We start from the raw sequence: 20,702 nt of genomic DNA, 5'->3' as shown, positions 1-20,702 counted from the left end.
GCTGAAAGTTTGGGGGCTGCACCCCCAAAAAGTGCCCCCTGCAGCCACGGAAATGGAAAAGGGGGGAGGGAAAAGGGGTGGAGCCCATATCTCAGGACCCCCTGACCCAATGTTTACAAAACTTGGGGGGTCTCTTAAGAAGGTTCGTCTGAAGCTCTGCTGAAAGTTTGGGGTCTCTACCCCCCAAAATGCACCCCCTGCAGCCACGGAAAGGAGCGAATGTGAACACGCACCCCCCCCCCCGAGGATTTCTCTTTCTTTCTCTCCCCGGCCGGGCCGCACAGCAGCTGATTCCTCCAGTACTCAATCCTGACTGATTGGCCAGAAGAAGACCCAGCTTGGCCATCGATTGGCCGGGGGAGAATGCTGCTTACTGATGGTTATGCTGCTGCGCCCCGAATTTGCCGAATTATTTGTGAACTCCTGAACTCGCTGAATTCGGCTCCCCCGTTTTCCCGCCATTTTTTAGTTCGGTTCGTCCCGAATCACGGACGCCAAATCAGGGGAAATTCGGCTGTTTTTCGGTTCGGGCTGAACCAAATCGACAGCCCTACAGAAGATCCCAGGCTCAATCCCTGACATCTCCAGTTAAAGGATCTCTCGTAGAAGATGTTGGGAAAGGCCTTTCTCTGCCTGAGACCAACAGCCAGGCACAGCTGACACTTCTGAGCTAGCTGGATCTATGGCATAAGGCAGCTTCCTAGATTGCAGCACTGAATTATAGGGATCCGCTATACCAATCAAATTTCCAAGTGTGGAATTTTTTTTTCAAAATATCTAGACACTAGCAAGTTTTTCATCACGTGTCCAGAACTTTTCCAGACTTTTCCAGACACATGAAGCTGCCTTATACCGAATCAATCTATCAAGGGCAGTATTGTATACTCCAACTGGCAGCAGCTCTCCAGGGTCTTAAGTAGAGGTCTTTCCCATCACCTCCTACCTGATTCTTTTTACTAGAGATGCTGGGGATTGAACCTAGGATCTTCTGCATGCCAAGCAGATACTCTACCACTGAGTCATAGAATCACAGAATCATAGAGTTGGAAGGGACAACCAGGGTCATCTAGTCCAACCCCCTGCACAAAGCAAGAAATTCACAACTAGCTCCCCCCACACACACACTACCAGTGACTCCTATTCCATGCCCAGAAGATGGGGGGAAACCCTCCAGGATCGCTGGCCAATCTCATCTGGTGGAAAATGGCTTCCTGACCACTTTGGGGCATGTAAGAAAGGGCCACAAGAACCAAGACCTGACACAACCCATCCTGCCCTCCATCTCATGATCTGTCTAAGTTCACAGAAACAGCATTGCTGACAGATGACCATCTAGCCTTTGCTTAAAAACCTCCAAAGAAGGAGAGCCCACCACCTCGCGAGGAAGCCTGTTCCACTGAGGAACCGCTCTTAACTGTCAGGAAATTCTTCCTAATGTTTAATCGGAAACTCTTTTGATTTAATTTCAACCTGCTAGTTCTGGTCTGACCTTCTGGGGCAACCAAAAACAGCCACAGCCCCTCCCCACATTCAACCACAGTCTTTAGCTGGGGGGATACCTTCCGAGCCCCAGTCCCTCCTTCTCCAAGCCCCCTTCCCAATTCTGTTAGGGGCTCAGACCATTGTGACTCACCAGACCCCACTGACACAGCGGGTGGAGAGAGCCCGGGGCATGATCTCTGACCCCTGCTGCATGAAGCCCCCGACAGGGAACCAGAGGCTGTTGCCCAGCGTGTACTGGTTTTCCAGGACATTGTGACGTTCCCGGAGGCAGGGGTGGGGGTTGTACCATTCGTAGGGGCTCAGCCTGCAGAAATAAAGGACATAAGACTTAATTCGCAGGAAACACATTCGGGCTGCAAGGGAATTCTCCATGCTGAACTAATAATTCCCATCTTTCCTTACAAAATACCATGGAAAACTTTTAACTTTTTAAAAGATTTAATCCTAAATACTGATAGTTGCAAATGACCATCACAGGGCTTAGAGATAGTTTCAGAGGGTTTGCCCGTGTTGGTCTGCAGTAGAACAGCAAGGGGCACCTTGGAGACCAACGAGATTTTCAGGGTATAAAAGCTTTCGAGAGTTAGAGCTCCCTTTGCCAGATACGAGTCGGAACAGAGATCCCTGAGTACCTCTATCCCAGTCAGAAGGTAGGAGGGGTGTTGCAGAGAAGGAACTCGGGATGTGACAACGCACATTGCAATCAGCTTGATCAGAGCAGAGAAGAAATGCTTAGGGGCAGGGGTGTTGAACTCATTTGTTATGAGAGCCAGATATGACATTAATGTCACTGGGTCAGGCTGAGCCAGGCCTCGCCAGACCAGATCAAGAGCCAGGGTGTGTGTGTGCGTGTGTGGCCTGCCTTGGCTGGTTTGCAGGCAGGATAACAGCTCTCAAGGGGCCTGATCCGGCCCCCGGGGCCATATGATTGACACGCCTGGCTTAGGGGCTTAGTGTTTGAACAACCCTGGCATTTACCACTACCTGCTGCAAGAGCAACATGTGAATAGTGTGAAGGGTACCATCACAAAGATCCTAACCAATATACCACAGATGGTATATTAGCACCTGGCCAGAATTATTTGGCTTTTAGGCTGTCCTGCCAAATTGGGATAAGGTAAAAAAGTTCATCTACAGTGTCACTCATAAAGGAAAAGGAGAAATGCTTTAAGAAATCGCAGTAGTTTATTAATTATGTAGCCTTTCTGTTCTGGACTTCGCACATCTCACTTACAAAAATATGTGAATGTACCTATTAGTGTGTATATACACGATGCCTGAGCACACGTGGTCTGCAATTCTGAAGTACCTGCTACTAGGTGGGCAGCAATTTTATTATGGAGTCCATTTGCATGACAAAGCATACCCAAAGTATGGCAAGAAGGACAGAGTGACCACTGGGAATACAGAAAATTGGCCACCCGACTATAGGGGATGCATCACAAGATAGCAACTCCAGATTCTGGGAAACAGGGATAACTTACCGGGCAGCTAGGAAGAGGACACAGCTGACAGCAAGATATGCCAGGAGCATGAAAAGCCAGACAGCTGGGGAGAAGGGATCCAGAAAGGAGAAATACCCTGGTTTGCGTCCCTGCAAAGAAAAGCATGACAATAGATGGGGAGCTATACGGAAGCTTCTTCTGGGTCACTTTCCCAGCTTAGCACAGTCTAAACACAGTGTCCTCTTCCCACATCGGAAATGGGCAGCATTTTGCTAGGGTTAACAAACAGCCGAAGTGTGCTCTGATAAAAATATGCCAGTCAGGAAGCAGAGCTGGCGTTCCTTTAACTGGAGGGTCCCTTAAGGCAGATTGACCAGATCCATGTGCAAATGCCTAGGGCACCACACCCACAGAACGCCTCTTCATGCCATCCTCTTTATAGACTGCGTTGTCATCTTGAACCAGCAGAACGTTCCAGGTGTTCCTGGGCATCCTCTCCACACTCAACTGGTGGGCCTTCCATAAACGACTGAATGCTTAAGGGAAAAGTCCACACTCCAACTTCCTCTGCATACCAGAGATAATAAGCCTGCTATTGCTTACAGTGCCCTGACCTGGATGGCCCAGGCTAGCCTGATCTCGTCAGATCTCGGAAGCAAAGCAGGGTCAGCCCTGGTTAGTATTTGGATGGGAGACCACCAAGGAAGTCCAGGGTTGCTGTGCAGAGGAAGGCGCTGGCAAACCACCTCTGTTAGTCTCTTGCCATGAAAACCCCAAAAGGGGTCGCCATAAGTCTGCTGCGACTTGAAGGCACTTTACACACACATTGCTTACAGTAGACCTGCACCGCTCTTCCCCCATCAAGCGGAAAGCAATCTCAGTACCATGGACAGCAGGAGGCAAAAGTCTCTGATCAACCTCCCTTTTCTTGCTGACTTTCTGGGATCGCCAAGGGGTAGGGATAGGATTTGTTAACCCCTTGCAAGCCACGATCCATGGCTCAATTGTTCCCAGCTATCTCCCTACAGGAATTTGCCTTTGTTAAAGGTAACCAGTGATTTCCTTTGTTAAAGGAGGAGAAGAAGAAGAGTTGGTTTTTATATGCTGACTTTCTCTACCACTTAAGGAAGAATCAAGCCAGCTTACAATCAGCTTCCCTTCCCCTCCCCACAACAGACACCCTGTGAGGGGCTGAGAAATGACAAAGGGGTTGAGAGAGCTGTGACTTGCCCAAGGTCACCCAGCTGGCTTCATGTGGAGGAGTGGGGAAACAAATCCAGTTCACCAGATTAGCCTCCGCCGCTCATGTGGAGGAGTGGGGAATCAAACCCAGTTCTCCAGAGCAGAGTCCGCCACTCCAAACCACCGTTCTTAACCTCTACACCCCGCTGGCTCTCTAAGCATGCCACTGAGTTGCAACCAATTCATGGCGACCCAATGATGTTGCACCTCATGGGGCTTTCAAGGCTACAGATGAGCAGAGGTGGTTTGCTTCTGCATGGCAGACCCTGTCTTCCTTGGTGGTCTCCCATCCACTTACTGGCTGTGGTCGACCCTGCTTAACTTTGCAGCTCTGATGAGTATGGGCTAGCTTGGGCTATTGGTGGTGGTGGAAAGTGCTGCCACTCTAGCCTGCTTGGTGACCTTGGCCAGTCACAGTTCTCTCAGAACTCTCTCAGCCCACATGAAGGAAGGCAATGACAAAACCACCTCTGAACATCTCCTGCCTTGAAAACCCTATGAAGTCACCATAAGTCAGTTGTGACTTAACGGCACACACACACAGGATTTTCAAGGCAAGAGATGTTCAGAGGTGGTTTGCCATTGCCTGCCTTTGTGTAAGTAACCCTGGACTTCCTTGGTGGTCTCCTGTCTAAATACTAACCAGGGCCAATCCTGCTTAGCTTCCCAGATCTGATGAAATCAGGCTAGCCCGGGCCATCCAGGTCAGGGAAGATACAAACAGGTGGTTTGCCATTGCCTGCTTCTGCATAGTGACCCTGGACTTCCTTGGTGGTCTCCCCTCCAAGTACTAACCATGGCTGACCCTGCTTAGCTTCCCAGACCTGATGAGATCCAGTTCAGGGCAGACTGCGCTATCAGAGCTCCTTTATTAGGCACTGCTTTAACAAGAATGTGCTGCTTTGGATGTTAAAAAAAATCAAATTCTTATGTCCAATACTGGGATCAAGAATGAGATCATCTATTATCTGGGCTGCGCGAAATGAGACATTACCACACAGTTCTGTCCTTAGTTGTGTCCACCTGCCCTTGTCTAATCTCTCGGTCCTGTCTCCATCCCAAATTTTGCCAGACGCGGTGCACGTACCATGTGTACACGGTACAGGATGCTGATCCCCAGGGTCATGAAGGGCTTGGAGAAGTCGATGACCTTCTCCCGCTCGGCTGTGATGGTGAAGGCGGCCACCGCCAGATCGGCTTTCTGTAGAGTAAAGCACAGGGATCCCTAGTTGCCACTCAGAGAACGGTATTGTCCCAGCTGGTATCACTCCCTAGATCTCCCTCTTCTGGTTGGGAACGGGAATGACAAAGCCACGCCCCACCACCAGCCACTCTTAACTGCTCAGGGTGAAAATGTCAACAATAGATCATTGACAAACTGAGAGAAGCTGAGTTTTTAGTAGACGGGGGATGAGGGGATGACGCTTGTAAACTGCAATGGAGCTTTGGTTAAACGTGTAGCCGTGGGCCATGAAAAGCCAAGCAGGTGCTTGAGGTGAGGAAGCCACCACACTTCACATATCCAGACACTTCTGTGGATGCAGCTCTCTCCTAACATTATACAGAGGATGAGAGATTCAAAACAGATAAAAGGAAGTATTTCTTCACACAACACGTAGGCTGTTACCGCACTTGTATTCCCAGAGATGTATTAAGAGTTTGAAAACGTTATAAAAAATACTGTTCGCACTTTGTTTGGCCCCTTTAGCTGTGAAGACGTCTTCCAACCATTTATAAGCCATGGTATCCAAAAATCCTTTTAAAGCGATGTTTTTTACAACATTTTCAAACTCTTAATACATTGCTGGGAATACAAAGTGCGGTAACCCCCATAGTTAAATTGTGGAACTCCCTGCCCCAGGATGTGGTGACGGCTGCCAAGTTGGAAGGCTTTAAGAGGGGAGTGGACATGTTCATGGAGGATAGGGCTATCCATGGCTACTAGTCAAAATGGGTACTAGTCATGATGCATACCTATTCTCTCCAGGATCAGAGGAGCATGCCTATTATCTTGGGTGCTGTAGAACACAGGCAGGACAATGCTGCTGCAGCCATCTTGCTTGTGGGCTTCCTAGAGGCACCTGGTTGGGCCACTGTGTGAACAGACTGCTGGACTTGATGGGCCTTGGTCTGATCCAGCAGGGCTTTTCTTATGCTCTTATGTAGAGAGCGACTTGCTCCCTTATGCACTCTAACGATTTAATTTATACATTGATTTTACAGAGGTTAGAAATCCCTGTAATTCTTCCACATTTAATGTATAAATTAAATGCAGTGAAAGAGCAACACAAACATAATTTTGTTTCTCTGCTGCCCCCCAGTAGCCTGGAGGACTGAAACACTCAACTGAAAAGCAGAGAACTTGGTGTCATTTTATGGTTGGAAAATTCTCAGCCACAATAGTTGGATATTCTCCCTACTGCCCGTTATGTTTTTTTATAGTTTTCGATCCCTTGCTAAAAAAGCTTGTGGACTCTGAGTAAAAAGGTGCCCTCTTGGACTCTCCCTCCCAAAATGTTAAGGTTTCCACAGACTCTACTGCTCCTAAGGTTGCCAGCTCTGGGCTGGAACTTGGGGAGGGGGGCAGGGTTTGGGGAGGGGAGGAACCTGAGCCATAGAGTCTGATACCATAGAGTCTGACCTTCAAAGCAGCCATTTCCTCCAGGGCAACTAATCTCTATAGTCTGGAGATCAACTGTAATTCCAGGAGACCTCCGGGCCCTACCTGGAGGCTAGCAACCCTAACTGTTCCTTTATTCTTTCCACAAACAAGTGTCAGGTTTAGGCTTAATTTGTTTTTTTAAAAGGCACAATTATCTAAGCCTTCAAAGAAACCCGGAATCCAACAAGCATCTCGTGTGGCTGTGTTGACTCATCAGAAAAGGGAAGACATTCTATATATGCTCTCTCTCCCACCAACTTGAAAAGATGAAGGAAGTTCATCCCAGAATACCAAACATAAGGAATATCCTAGTTCTGGAGAAAGTGTACCCAAGACACATAATTAAATTCAGAGTAAAACCAGACAAGATGTTGGAAGGTCAGATCTCCAGTGTATTTTTCCTCTGTAAACAACAGCTGTAAGACACTCCAATTTGTACTGGAAACAGAGTTGGTGTGTCTAAATCCTCACTCCTTTATTATTTATTAAACCATTTATATCCTGCCTTTCCTCATGGTTCAAGGTGGCTCACAATAATAGTTAAAATATTTTCTGTTAAAAACAAACAAACAAAAATAGCAAACCCCCAAATCTCTCCCCCCTCCCCCTTAAAAGATACCTGTCATTCAAACCCCCTTAAACCCCCTGGTAAAGAGGGAGGCCTTGCAGCACTTCCTGAAGATCCCCAAGGAGGGGGGCCTGTCCAGCGACACCCCCGGTCCCAGACTTGCCCTGCGTGGCAGCCCCAGATGCAACAGACTCTGCTCTCCTGGAAATGCTGCAGGAGTCTGAACCAAACACTCAAAAACTGGGGCGGGGGGGAGGCATTGGCACTGCACACTTGACACCACCGATGCCCGGAATGGACGAGCCAGTGTTGTGGGGCCTGGAGCAGCAGGAGCTCCCAGGCAGGGAGGTGGGGCCAGAGACAGAGAGGAAGAGAGGTGGGAGCCGGAACAAGCTCCAGGCCCCAGGCTGAGCTGCGGGGACAGGGGGGTGTTGGAGCAGCCCGTGGCTCTCGTGGCAACGGGGAGGTTCCAACTGGTGATGTTGTGAGCTGGCAGTAAAGTTGCCCTCTTTGCTCTAGAAGCAAAGAAAATTTGGGCTAGGCTGACCCAAAGTATTCTTAGCAATCAGAACTGAACTGCATATCCCATCTATAAGTGGTTGACATGGTAAGATGTGAGATTCTCCATTCACAAAAGTGAGCTCTATTGAGACAAGAGTTAAAAGCTACAATTTCAAGTCATAAGCGGTTGTGGGTTTTGTTAGTTAAATTTTAGATTACTTTGAATGTTTTATGTTCCATATTTTGGTAAGTTTCAGTGGTTTAGAGAAACTTTTTTCCCTTTTTTCTTCCCCTTGAGTTTTAATTTGGTACTAAAATGTAAATGTTATCAAAGATTGTTATATGAATTTATAGTGTTTTTAGCCTAATTTTTCTAATGGCCTTTGGTTCTATGCAATACACTTGAACCTTGAACCCAGAAGAGATTGAGAGGGGCACTGCGGGGCAAGGTGAGCCCTCTCAGGCAGGGGAGCTTGGGAGAATCAAGGGGGGTGCAGAAGAGTGGTGGGGACGAGCCAGACTGAGAGGCAGAGGTGAGGGGCTAGGAAGGGAAGGACAGAAGATGGGAGAAATAAGGGGATGGGGGGGGGGAATTGGCTGGGGCAGAATAACAGGGGAGGATTTAAGGAAGGAAGGGATGCATAAAAGGGAGACCTCGAGTCCAGCCAAGGAGGAGAGTGGAGCCATATAGCCGGGACATGGCTGAGGCCTCTGGGGGTTTGGAAAGACATTGAGGAAGACAGGCTCAAACCCTTTTCACCCTTTCTGAGGCTGAGGTAACAGAGGAGTGCAAGAAGGCCATGATGGAGCAGGAGAGAGTCCGCAGGGCCCCTCTCACCTCTTCAGGGAGCCCCTTCCACAGCGCTGGAGCCACGATGGAAAAGGCCTGGTCTTTGATCAATGCCAGATGGCCCACCCTAAGTGGTGGGATAGCCAGTAAATGGCTGCCTGATGTGCAGGGACATCTGGAAGGAGACAGTCCCTCAAATATGTGTTACCCAGATCATGAAGGGCTTTGCTGGTTTTTTGACTTCAAGGAAGTCCATAAAGAAGTCACATTTGCCCCATTGGCAAATATACAGCCTCTTCACAGGTAACCTGTAGGCCTCCTCAGACAGAGCAAACAACAACTACATAGAGCCATTTGAAGTCAGGAAAATAGTGCTAACAAAAGAATTAAATGCCCTCTGCATCGCCCTGATCTGAACTGGGGACTCCACTTGCCTTAGAGAGATTGTGGTTTACATTGTTCTCTAATTTGGTAATTAGTGCATTGTTCACTGGTTATCCTATTCTGCCTGATTGCACGGTTTTATATTCTGTAACTCGCCTTGAATCCCAGTGAGAAAAGCAGACTATAAATCAAACAATAAAATAAAACATTATGAAGGTACGAGGCACCGGAGATCTGACTGTGCATCTTCCACCATCTCATCTGCTTTTGACGTCCGTACACCCTGTGTTACGGAGTTTTGCTCAGGGAGAACAGGAAGCCCCGCAGGAGTTTCCCCAACAGCCGTACCCGATTGATGAGCTCCCCCACCATGCCAGTCCAAGATCCGTTGGGCTCAGGCGCCCCGTAGAGCCCATCCTCCACCAGCTTAATCTGGAAGCGGAATTTAAGGATGTCGGCGAGTTCGTGCAGCATGTCCACACAGAAACCCTCGTACTGCTCTGTGCCAGAGAGCTCCTGGTAGTTTGCACGGCGCATCACATACGGGTTCTCCTGTAAGAAACAAGGGGTCCGCATGGAAATACAGTGCATAGCATTGTGCTCTCCTAGGGGTGTAGGTTCTGGAGCAGGGATCCTTAGCCTTTTTGAGCCTGGGGGCACCTTTGGAATCCTGACACAGGACAGTGGGTGCAACTACAAAACGGCTGCCAGAGGAGGTGGAGCCAACCACAAAATGGCTGCCACAGGAGGCGAGGCCACATACACAGAGGAAGCTCAGGCACAGGGGAAAAGTGGGATAATTAAAGGATACAGTAGGAAAGAGAGGTAAGAGAGAATAAAAGAAAACACTGTGGTGGCAGCTGCCACAGAAACAATGTTATTTTAGTTTGCATAGTTTTTCAGATCTTTAGGGGCCAATCAGAAGCCCTGCTAAGCAAGATTCCCCACTTGGCCCCACTCACTTTCTAAAAACACTTGGTGGGCACCAAGAAAGGTGCCCCACCCATGGACACCATGTTGGGGACCCATGTTCTAGAAAAAGGAAGAAAGTCAGATGCAAATGCCATCAAGGCCTGGTATCTTTTCAATAATCCAAGTCTTTGTTCTGTGACAGAACTAACCCTAAGAACAGTGGGAATATCTGCTCACTTAGACCAAGATTAGTTTAATCCAATATTTCTTTCCAATGTCTCTGAGAGCTCACAAACAGTGCACGACACATTCTTCTGTCCACAGCATCTGGTATTCAAAGGTATACTGCTCAGCCCATGGCAGTTCCATTCTGCTTATGACAGAACTTTCCTCCGCTTGTCTAATCCAGTTCTTTTTTTAAAAAAAATCTCAGCTATCTCCCTATCTTATGGCAGTGAATTCTGTAAACTCATAAATTGTACAAAGTGTACTTTGGCCACTTCTGAGCAAAATCACTTTATCTCACTGACCATGAATTCTGGTGCCATGAGAGGAGCTAACCCATTTCCCTCTGCCCACTCTGACCACCCTGTTCAAAAAATATTTTTCTCCCATATCTCTCTTGTTGAAGCTCTAATACAGGCCAGCACAACTTACAAGCCACCAAGCCAACTGCAGATCAGAATATCCCAGAGACTCAGGACCCCTCCTGGTTCTGGGGTGCCTGTTTCTGGCAAAAACAGAGGGGTTAATATGAAGTACAGTCCCAGTATGTGGGGCCTGAGTTGCATTCAGCTTGGTAGATCAACAGCTACGCCCGACCTGCTTTAGAGAAGGGCTTGCACGGGTTGTGAGAAAGGTGGACTATAACTGAAAATAAATAAAAGTTCTGTTTTTCTTCAAGGGATAATTTATTTATTTATTCAGAAAACGTGTATGCCACCTCTCCAGAGACCTGTTCAAGATGGCTCACAATACATAAAACAGCACACACACACATTTAAAGCCAAAGTTATTAAAACCACAAGCACTGGAAACCAAAGCCATTAAAACCATAAGCACTGGAAACCATTAAAGCATTAAATATACAGGCTAATGCCATCAAAGCACAAACCCCTCCCCAAAAGCCACAAGTGCTAAAACTCTGGCAGAGAGATTTCCCAGGACCCCCAAACCCATGCAAAGCCTAGAGAGAAGGAATATACTTACCAAGATGGTGGTGACTATCAGAGTCTTGTTGACAAGGCTCTCCGAGATGTTGATGTCCAACGTTGTAGCATTCATTGCAAGAGTCCTGTTGGAGTACCACACCCCAATCTGTAGAGAAGGAAGAGGAGGGCAGAAAGTCCCGATGGACTTACCCTGTTGTGTATGCAGCGGTGGAAGGCTCAGATCCAGGACATCAGAGGCCAGGCCCACTAGTATGATCTTTAATGGTAGGGGCGCTCCATGTGCCCACCCCCTTCCCATCTAATACAAGAAATGGGTCTACTGTTCTAAAGAAAGACAAAGCAAAGGCAGGTGAGGAAGGCTTAAACCCAGCTCCTCCAACTGCTGCTGCTTCTATTGGCTTTCAGATTGTTTTTCTCCGAGCCTGATTCACTTCTGATATCAAAGCCAGGTTGGAAGTGCTGAAAGCGAAGGAACGTGGTGAAATCAGGAGGGTGAGAGGGACAGGGTTTAATTTCCCTGGCCCACAAACTCTGGTTTTGCTAAAAACAGACCGTTCCACATTCTCAACTTTATGGAGGACTTGTGCATGAATATGGGGGTGGGGTGTCAAAGAGAAACACCAGATTTTGTAATGCAAGGCCCTCGTCTGGGAATCTGATATTATTTGTTTCCACTATATATGCTTTCCTGCAAAATACGAGGTGATATTACAAAATCAGAGTTGATAGGCAATGTAAGGACCAAGATATCACTTCCCCTCCCCTTAATTGCACAATTTGGGTTTTCCTGGATCAGCATCTGGGTTCAGGGGTGGGGTGGGGGGCTCAGGATAAGCACAGCCCCATTCTTACCTCCCGGTGACCATGACGTGCCTTTTCCAGGATTCGCAAGGTATAATTGGTTCTCTGACCCTTGCTGTTGAACTCAACGCGCCCCGTCAGCCCATCATACTCTACCTGGCCAGGGATGGGGAGGCAGAGATGGGGGGTTGGAGGGGGGAAAGAGAGAGAGGAAAAGAGAATGAGAGATAGTCAGGTGTGCTAGGCTGAAGATTGCGATCAACATGGAACAACCAGGACAAGATCTCTGCATCTGCTAGATTTGCATCCACTATCACCTGCTTTGTACACTTGGGGATTCTGTCCACATCCATTTATGAGAATCCCCAGACTGGCAGTGGACATATGAACAAGCCACTAAAGATACAACATACTCAACACTATAGGTATGTTAAAAAGGACAACCCCCAGAGATAAACACAAGCTAGCAGTTGCCCGCAATCCCTCCTTGGACATTGGCTGAGTCGTTATGATGTCATAGAAGATGCCAAGTGAAAGGAGCTCTGCTCACCATGCATTGGCTGGGTTGCAGAGATGTTATGGAATGTTTGCGAACATGCTACCTGCTCAAAGATAGCCTGTCAGCATAAAGAGCCTAGGCAAAGAGCCTGTGCATTATTGGTGGAAAGGGTGCAGAAAGATATTTAGCAGGCTGGTTTTAGAAGCTTGACAGTCCTGGTATGACTCTTGTGGTACAACATTGTTTACCCCTCCTCCTTTTTATTCCCACAATAACAACCCTGTGAGGTAAGTTTGGATGAGAGTGACTAGTCTAAGGTTATCTGGCGAACTCCCATGGCAGAGTGGGGGATTAGAACCTGGGTCTTCCAGATACTAGCATAACACAGTAACCGCTACACAACACTCGCTTTAGCCCAGTAGAAAACACTCTTACTAATCTGCTACTTTCTGAATTTTCAGACTCTGTTCCTCAATAGGAGTACCACAAGAGTCATATCAGGACATATCAGGACACTCTAGGAGAGAAAAGCAGGGTAGAAATAGAAATGAAGTCTCTCATGGGGCTAGTACAGTATGCCTTTAGCGCAAATCCAGGCCAAACTCAGCATCATCTTTGGATCAAATCTAACAGGTTGAAGATTTTTGTTTTTAGTCTGGGTTGGTCCATTGCCCATCTTGCATGAATCGTCTGCGTGCCACAGGAAATGGCGCTTCCTCTTTGCACGCAAAGGCCGCCTCTCACCATGCGCAAGTAGTTCATGAGACTGGTTCCATGTTGCCAGATGTTAGCCGAAGTGCAGGCCAAGGGTTTGACCCCGATCTCCTGGCTGCGGTTCAGCTCCCGCACGGCACTCACTACGACGTGCACCGCATCGAACATCAGCGCCGCAGACAACTGGAGAGGGCAAATAATTCAGCCAGAGTTAATTATCAGGCAGTTCCAGGGGCTGCTTAATGGTTCTAATTCAGGCCCTCTACCCCAGCGTTACGGCAGTTTGCATCCCTACAGCCATCCATATGTCACCTAAGTGGGACAGAATCAGCCATATACTAAAACATTCTATAAAACTGACTAGAATAGCATCTAGGGAGGTTTATTCTCAGCTTCTCTGATACATTACCGTGGCTTCTAGACTTCCGGTTGGTCAAGATGGCGGAATGACCGCCCCTCGCAGGAGCGGAATTGAAATTGCCTGTTCTGTGGCTAAAAACTACTCCTTTTAGTCTGGGGTTAGAAGATTTTCTTCGTAAAACCCGACTCTCGTCAGGGAGGGGAACGTCGCGCCTCTACAAGAGCTACAGACGTACCAGCAGGCAAACTCAGGCAAGTCCTTGCAGTTCCGACCCACCAACCGACCCCCTCTGTACACATCTAGGGATGCCCAAAACTTCACTGAGAAAAGCTGCTCCTCAAAACTCTTTTTGGGCTCCTTACGAAATTCTTCAAACATCCAACCTTTTCTTTGCATTTCAGAATCCGCTATAAAATTTAAAGGCATGTGGAACATCCTTCTACTAATGCTATTATTATAATATTATTCTTATCTAAACTCTTTTGCCACAGATATTCATTCTGAATTTTTTTTCACCATGGCTGAAATTTTGACAGCAGCTTCATTCGGCCCAGACTTACCGCTGGCCCGGGGTAAGGGCTGACTTCACAGTTCTCCCGCCAGGACATGTTGAGGCTACGGACAAATTCCAGGTAGAACGGGTGGCTGGTGTTAAACATGGAGAAGCCCAGGACATTGGATTGGTCATCTACAATCCCTTCTAGGTGCAGTATTGGGAAATCCTGCCATGGGAGGTTGAAGGGGGAGGGAAGAGAAGAGAAGCAATATGAGAAGAAATGGTGAACACTCCCACCCATGCAAGCAGAAAGCTAGCACTTCAGAGCAAACGCTCCTAGCAGAGCCCTTTCTCTGTCAAACCAGATTTCTACTTACAGAAAATATTTTATTTCTTTTTTTACATAGGGGAGTACATAGGAGAGACCCTGTTACATTTTTATCCTATCCTCTGTCTTTCTAGGGAAGACTATATCATTATCCTCCCCAAGGTAGGTTAAGCTGTCAGAGCGACCAGCCTAGTAAGCTTCATGGCTGACTGAGGGATTTGAACCCAACGGAACATATATTCTTGAAATGTCCTTATTATAAAGAAGGTTAGATTAAAAATTTTAAAGCCTCTGTTAGGTAGGATTTCTGATGAAACTGATGAAATTAAACTGGGTTTTCTGTTATCAGACAAAACCCATCAGATATCAATGCAAGTAGCCAAATTCTGCTTTTTGATAAGCAGGATTCGGGGGGAAATAAAATAAAACCATTGTAGGTTAAACGGTCTTAAAGGGTTGAAGGTTGCATTTTTAAAAGCTTTAAGACTCCAACTGCATTGTCATTGGATTGAACTGCAGCTTTCCTTTTTTTTCTGTAATACTGGTCAATGACCATAATAAAGTGGCGACGATGAAGCCAGGCTTCACTAATCCAGTACTCTAACCACTGTGCGTCTACACCACTCATGGTCTAGTTTCTGTCATTTGGAGCTCTTTAGGGCTCAGCTTTCTCCACTGTTCACACCTGCAATACAGACTGTCCAGATGTTCTTTCAGCTTCCATAGGGCCACACAGACCCCAGCATTAAAGGGTTGTTCGTCTTACTTTAATGATTCTGCTCATATGGCCAATAGGTCTCAAGCAGGACCACACAATGGCCAAATTATTTTATACACTCCCATCTTTTAAAATAGGCAGCCAAAATATATATAAATTTTGCAATCTTTACCATCTTTGGTTTATTTGTTATTTTAAAAATGTCAGGAAGGGTGAGTGCCTTTTTCCATTATCAAACCAGTCTCTACCTATCAACCTCAAATACTGGACAATGAAAAAACAAGTGACTTATTGTACCTATATTACCAGACCCACAAGGGCAGATCATACTGGAACATGGAACTTTATGAAATCTGCCCTTCAGCTCAGGTGACAGCAGAGAATTCAATTGGGCCACCATTAGGGCCAGGTGGCAGCTGGAGATCTCCTGCTATTACAACTGATCTCCAGGCGACTGGAGAAAATGGCCACTTTGGAAGGTGGACTCTATGGCATTATAGCCCACTGAAGCCATGCCCCTCTTCCAACCCCACCCACCTCAGGCTCCACCCACAAAATCTCCAGGTACTTCCCAACCCAGAACTGGTAACCCTAGCCATCATATAGGCTATACCCACCTCAGGCTCCACCCACAAAATCTCCAGGTACTTCCCAACCCAGAACTGGCAACCCTAGCCATCATATAGGCTATACTTGGGAAAGGTTGGAGATTTAAATATTCCAGCATACTTTGTGGGAAAATACCCCACAAGAAGGTGGAGAGCAAACTCTCTGTGCTCTATTGATCACACTATTGTGACCTAATAAAATCAAGTTTTTTAAAAAATCTGAGTCACTGCCCTCCTTTCCCCAAGTTGTTTTATAGTATCCATCGAGAACCCTAGCTGATTAGCCCTTTTATCTACCATTTGTTTCCACGGTGTCTTAGAATTGTCATTCCCAAGATATTGTACGTAGAAGTTGGGGCTTGTATTTGGCACCAACCTTACCCAATGCTTAAAAGTACTCTATTTCAAGAGAATTCATGGCCAATTCAGCTTGTATTGCTATATTGGCAACACATTTGGGTAAACCCATGACTCGTCTTAAGAATTTATACAGAGGAGTGTCAATAGAACCATTTATTCCATTAATCCAAACTAAGACCCTGGATAGTAGTTGAGGGACTACCTTTGTCTCAAATATTCTTATAGCTGCTGGTATGAACTGCCCTTTTCATCCGAAATAAAACTTCACAATTGCATTAATTAGGTTGTTCATCTTGCCTAGCAGGATGTGAATGTGAGCAACTCAAGAGAGACATTTAGCAAGCTGTGGTTAATAAACAGATCAGTCTGGAAAACCAAAAGGCCACTGGTCCATACAAACAACAACGATCTTCCTCAGCTCAGCTACCTTGAATCATTTTAAACAGAGGCGTTATTCATTGACCCAATTTGTACGGTGTCCTCCGAAAGAGCTCAGGATAGTACAGACGGGGATTTTGCTGTGTGATCCTCCCCAAACCCCCCAGGCACAGAATGATTTATTCAGGGCCACCCAGTGAGCTTCGTGGTAGAGTTGGGATTTCTAGCCAGACTTCACTGGTCTAAGAACAGCCATCTATCATCTACGCCACACCGGCTCTCAAGATCCCAGACACTGAACATGAGACCAAAGCTCTCCCGCATCCATCGCTAGTGTTCCTTTGACCAGCCAGCATCTGTATCCCCAGGAGACATCCTGTTCTATAGACCATGGGGCTGGGGGCTTACAAGTATATTTTGATGCACAAAGCTCCCCTCTCCAACCTCTGTAATAAAACCAGCAACAGCTGCCTTCACAATTACAAAGCACACACACGTTCAGGCATAACGTGACTTATAATAACTGTACATTTACAATTGATTCTCCAATTCCAAAATGAGAGGTAATGCTAAGACAGTTTAAGCCAGAATGGGAGAATTTTGTGAAGGTTTTTGCACACACCCCACAAAAAGAAATGCCAAGCCTTTGGGTATTTTTTTTAAAGAAGGGCCAGGACAGTTACAACAGTTTTTACATCGCGGCTCCTTGCCTGACCCCTATTCAGAGCGAGACAAGGCTTTTCTTGCCCTCACTCCCAATTGGCTTTATGCCATCTCCGCACTTCCAGGTCTGATTGGCTACACAGACATGTGAAGTCATTGTGTTTACTACTGTTCCCTGAGTATCTGGTGTAGCTCACAGAAGGACAGCCAAGGGACAAAAAATGGTACTGAAGACAGGAGAATGGAGGGAAAATGACAACTAGGAAAAGCAATAGAAAATTCAACAAATGAAGTATAAAATATTAAGGGGGATATTTTAAGCCTCACTCCCCGGGGGGGAAATTCTTTCACTCTAAAATGTACAAAGGTGAATATTCAGCACAGTGCTAATTATAAGCATGGAGTGATTACAATTTTTAACAGCTGAAAACATTTTGTTTTCTCTTTTCCTTTGGGATGAAGCAGCAATGAACCGTTGCTATACTTGATTAAAATTTGGCAGGGACCTCAGAGGCAAGATAACACCCCACAGAGGGGCAGAACTAGGGGATGACAGTGGCTCGTTTCTGGCAAAGACAATACTACCGATCTCCAAAATTGTAGGATGATTGCAGTGTATCAGGACGGAGCTGCCTCCATGGAGATCCCTTGCTCTGGATTCAGAGTGGTGCTTGAGGAACGAAAGCACGCTTCTTTGGCGGCGCTCGGCACAGCCAAGACCTGGAACGGCTGTGCACACTGCAGGGTAGCAACTGACTCCAGCTGACTTAGGTTGGGAACATCTGGCAAGCCGTACGCCTCCGGCTGCGATCCCGTCAAAGCCTGCTTCGGCAAAGAAAGGTCAGTCCCTGGATGGGTGAACGAATTAATTGGTATTCTTAGAGACAGTGGCTCGTAACCACCACTGGGTAGGGCAATTCCTTCTGAATCACAAAGGAACGTTGTCACGCTACGGGGTAGGCCTTCCCTGAGATGGGCCACATTGCTTCCAGGATCAGCTTGCAATTCCCCAAAATACTGTCCTATAGGGCATATATACAGGGAGGCAGAACTGAATCTACCTGTCCTAAGAGGATAGTTTCAGGTGGGCCGCTGTATTGGTTTGCAGTAGAAGAGCTAGATTCGAGTCCGGCATCACCTTAGAGACCAACAAGATTTCTGGGGTAGAAGTGTTTCAAAGTCAAAGCACCCTTCATCAGATTAGAACTGATGAAGGTAGCTTCAACTCTCAAAAGCTTATACCCTGGAAATCCTGTTGATCTCTAAGGTAATAATGGACTTGAATCCAGCTCTTCTACCTGTCCTAAGGTGGGCCCCACTCAAGGAGAGGTAACAATTCCACAACAGCCAGGATAGCTGTGTATATTCTGAGATGACACCTTGCAAGAGAGTGCAGAATTCCACACAATGGACATTTCTGCAGGGCTGTTTCCCTCGTGGTCACCCGACAACTGCTCGGGGCTTCTTTTTTGGTTATGCATGCCTTTCCCAACCTTCAGAGGTCGCATCGCTCTTCCCAAGTGCTTCCGCGCATTTTACCTGTGTTTTCCGGATGCTGTTTAGCGAGAATCCAGACAACATGGGCAAAATGCGCAGGAACATGTGGGAAGAGCAAGGCGACCTCTGACTGTTTGGAAAGGAAAATATATAAATTTTAATAAGGTGCACAGTCAAGTTAAAAACATAAGGCCTCTAGCACAGGCAAGATTTTCACATTCAATATATGCAAACTTAAACACCTGCGATGTACAATCTTACACTGACCAAAGTAGGATCCAAAAAGGTCCTTTTTGGATCCTACTTTGGAGGCCTCCTTGGCTTTATTTCCATAATTTATGTAGGTTGCAGAATCCACCTTTGCTTAGCATGGAATTTGGGCTAACTTGGTACAGAATTCTGACCTTCTTTCTCCACTTTTCAGCTCAGAGTATAAACAGACTGGCTATTTTCCACTGTAAGTAGCAAGAGAAAGCCACCTCCACCTGAGGGTGCGAACTATTCAGCAACCTGCTGACAGATTAGAACAATCCATGCTCCCCAAGGATTTTGGAACTCCCAAGGCAAACCACTATGCTGTATTGTTTTAGATACTGCTTTTCCACACAAGGTGCACAAGAACGGTGTGCGACAAAACAACTAAAACCACCAACTATTAAAAAAACTCAAACCTCAGTTAGAAGTGGTACAACCCAATCTACTGGGCCCATCCACATCATTGTGCTATGTGTACGAGCACAAGGTTGTGTAAGATCACATCACAGAAAAAATCTACACCACTCTAAACAGGGTCTTTCTCAGAAGGGATGGTCTGGCAAAGACTTCTGCCAGCTCTTCAGCCAGTGTGATGTATTAGTTACTGTCAGATTAGTATCTGGAAGACCCAGGCTCGAATTCCCACTCGTGCCATGGAAGCTCGCTGGGTGACCCTTGGGCCAGTCAAACTCTCTCACCCTAACCTACCTCACAAGGTTGTTGTGAGGATAAAATGGAGGAAAGCAGAATGACATAAGCCACTTTGGGTTCCCTTTGGGGAGAAAGGCGGGGTATAAATGAATTAAATAAATAAAGTCAATAAACAAAATTTTGTAAGGGCTACCCAAAACCAGCCAGAAGTGATCTACAGTGATGTTGGAGCACCGCTTTGTTTATTAGAGATCTTTGCTGTTTGGTGGTTTTTCATGTTTTGAAATCTGCCTTGAGTCTCAGTGAGAAGGATGCGCTACAAATGAAGATGACGAAGATAATAGTAATAAATAATCGTAACAATGAAAGCAACAATAATGAAGATGACGATGATGAAGAGAAAGAGGATGAAGATGCAGCAGAAGATGCAGAGGCGGTCCTGCAGCCGCCAGTCACTCATCGTTTCTGTTAAGTCTCCAACACTTTCTCCTTCAAAGGGAAAAAACTCTGACCCTTTGAAAAGGCTGCCCTGAACTTTCTGTCACTGAGAGAAGCGTCAGCACATCAAAAGCACAACAGGCCTTCCGGCTGGATTTCTATGGCAGGGTCACCTTTCATCACTGCTGAAACAACTGCTGAACTAAAACCAACCTCTCTTCTCAGCCAGTGACCAGGGGACCCGTTTCTGAAACAAGTGCCAGGCCCCAGGTGGAAGGAAGCGCCTGTGAGTCCAAACAGGGGGCTGCCCCCAAAGACAGCAACCCTTTCCACCCACACAACGCAGTACAGGACATTGCCAGTTTCACGAACTCCAGGCCAGGGTGGCCGCATACAGCGGCAGTATACAGCGGTGTTTGGTGTGCAGTTTTGCCCCATGGTCTCCCATATTGGACGTCATAAAGATCTGCTTTTTGTTCACCCCATCCCTCTGCTCTTACACACCGACCAGACAGAAGGATATCTAAGAGGCATGTGCAGAGTGCCTCCCTCACAACGACAAGTGAAGAGAAGAAACTATCAAGAATATGGGATTAAGGATTCTGCACCTTGAGGAGTAGGGTTGCCCTCCTTCCAGGTATTAGCTGGAGATCTCCTGCTATTACAACTGAACTCCAGCCTATAGAGATCAGAGAAAATGGCCGCTTTGGAAGGTGGATTCTTTGGCATAATACCAAGTCCCCCCCTCCCCAAACC

General features: G+C 46.8%; 1 protein-coding gene across 1 annotated transcript in view; it reads right to left on the bottom strand.

Moving 5' to 3' along the window:
• Positions 1-20,702, bottom strand: part of GRIK5 (glutamate ionotropic receptor kainate type subunit 5) — an 89,754-nt gene that overhangs the window by 28,869 nt on the left and 40,183 nt on the right. The window contains exons 8-15 of the mRNA XM_056847513.1: positions 14,115-14,276; positions 13,224-13,376; positions 12,032-12,136; positions 11,217-11,324; positions 9,444-9,647; positions 5,278-5,391; positions 2,988-3,097; positions 1,634-1,807 (exon numbers count right to left, since the gene is read on the bottom strand). Coding sequence (XP_056703491.1) covers positions 1,634-1,807; positions 2,988-3,097; positions 5,278-5,391; positions 9,444-9,647; positions 11,217-11,324; positions 12,032-12,136; positions 13,224-13,376; positions 14,115-14,276 — 1,130 coding nt within the window. The remainder of the gene's footprint in view (positions 1-1,633; positions 1,808-2,987; positions 3,098-5,277; positions 5,392-9,443; positions 9,648-11,216; positions 11,325-12,031; positions 12,137-13,223; positions 13,377-14,114; positions 14,277-20,702) is intronic.

Source organism: Euleptes europaea, chromosome 3 (genome assembly GCF_029931775.1).
Source record: "Euleptes europaea isolate rEulEur1 chromosome 3, rEulEur1.hap1, whole genome shotgun sequence".
Taxonomy (NCBI): domain Eukaryota; kingdom Metazoa; phylum Chordata; class Lepidosauria; order Squamata; family Sphaerodactylidae; genus Euleptes; species Euleptes europaea.
This window is presented reverse-complemented; position numbering and strand designations above follow the sequence as displayed.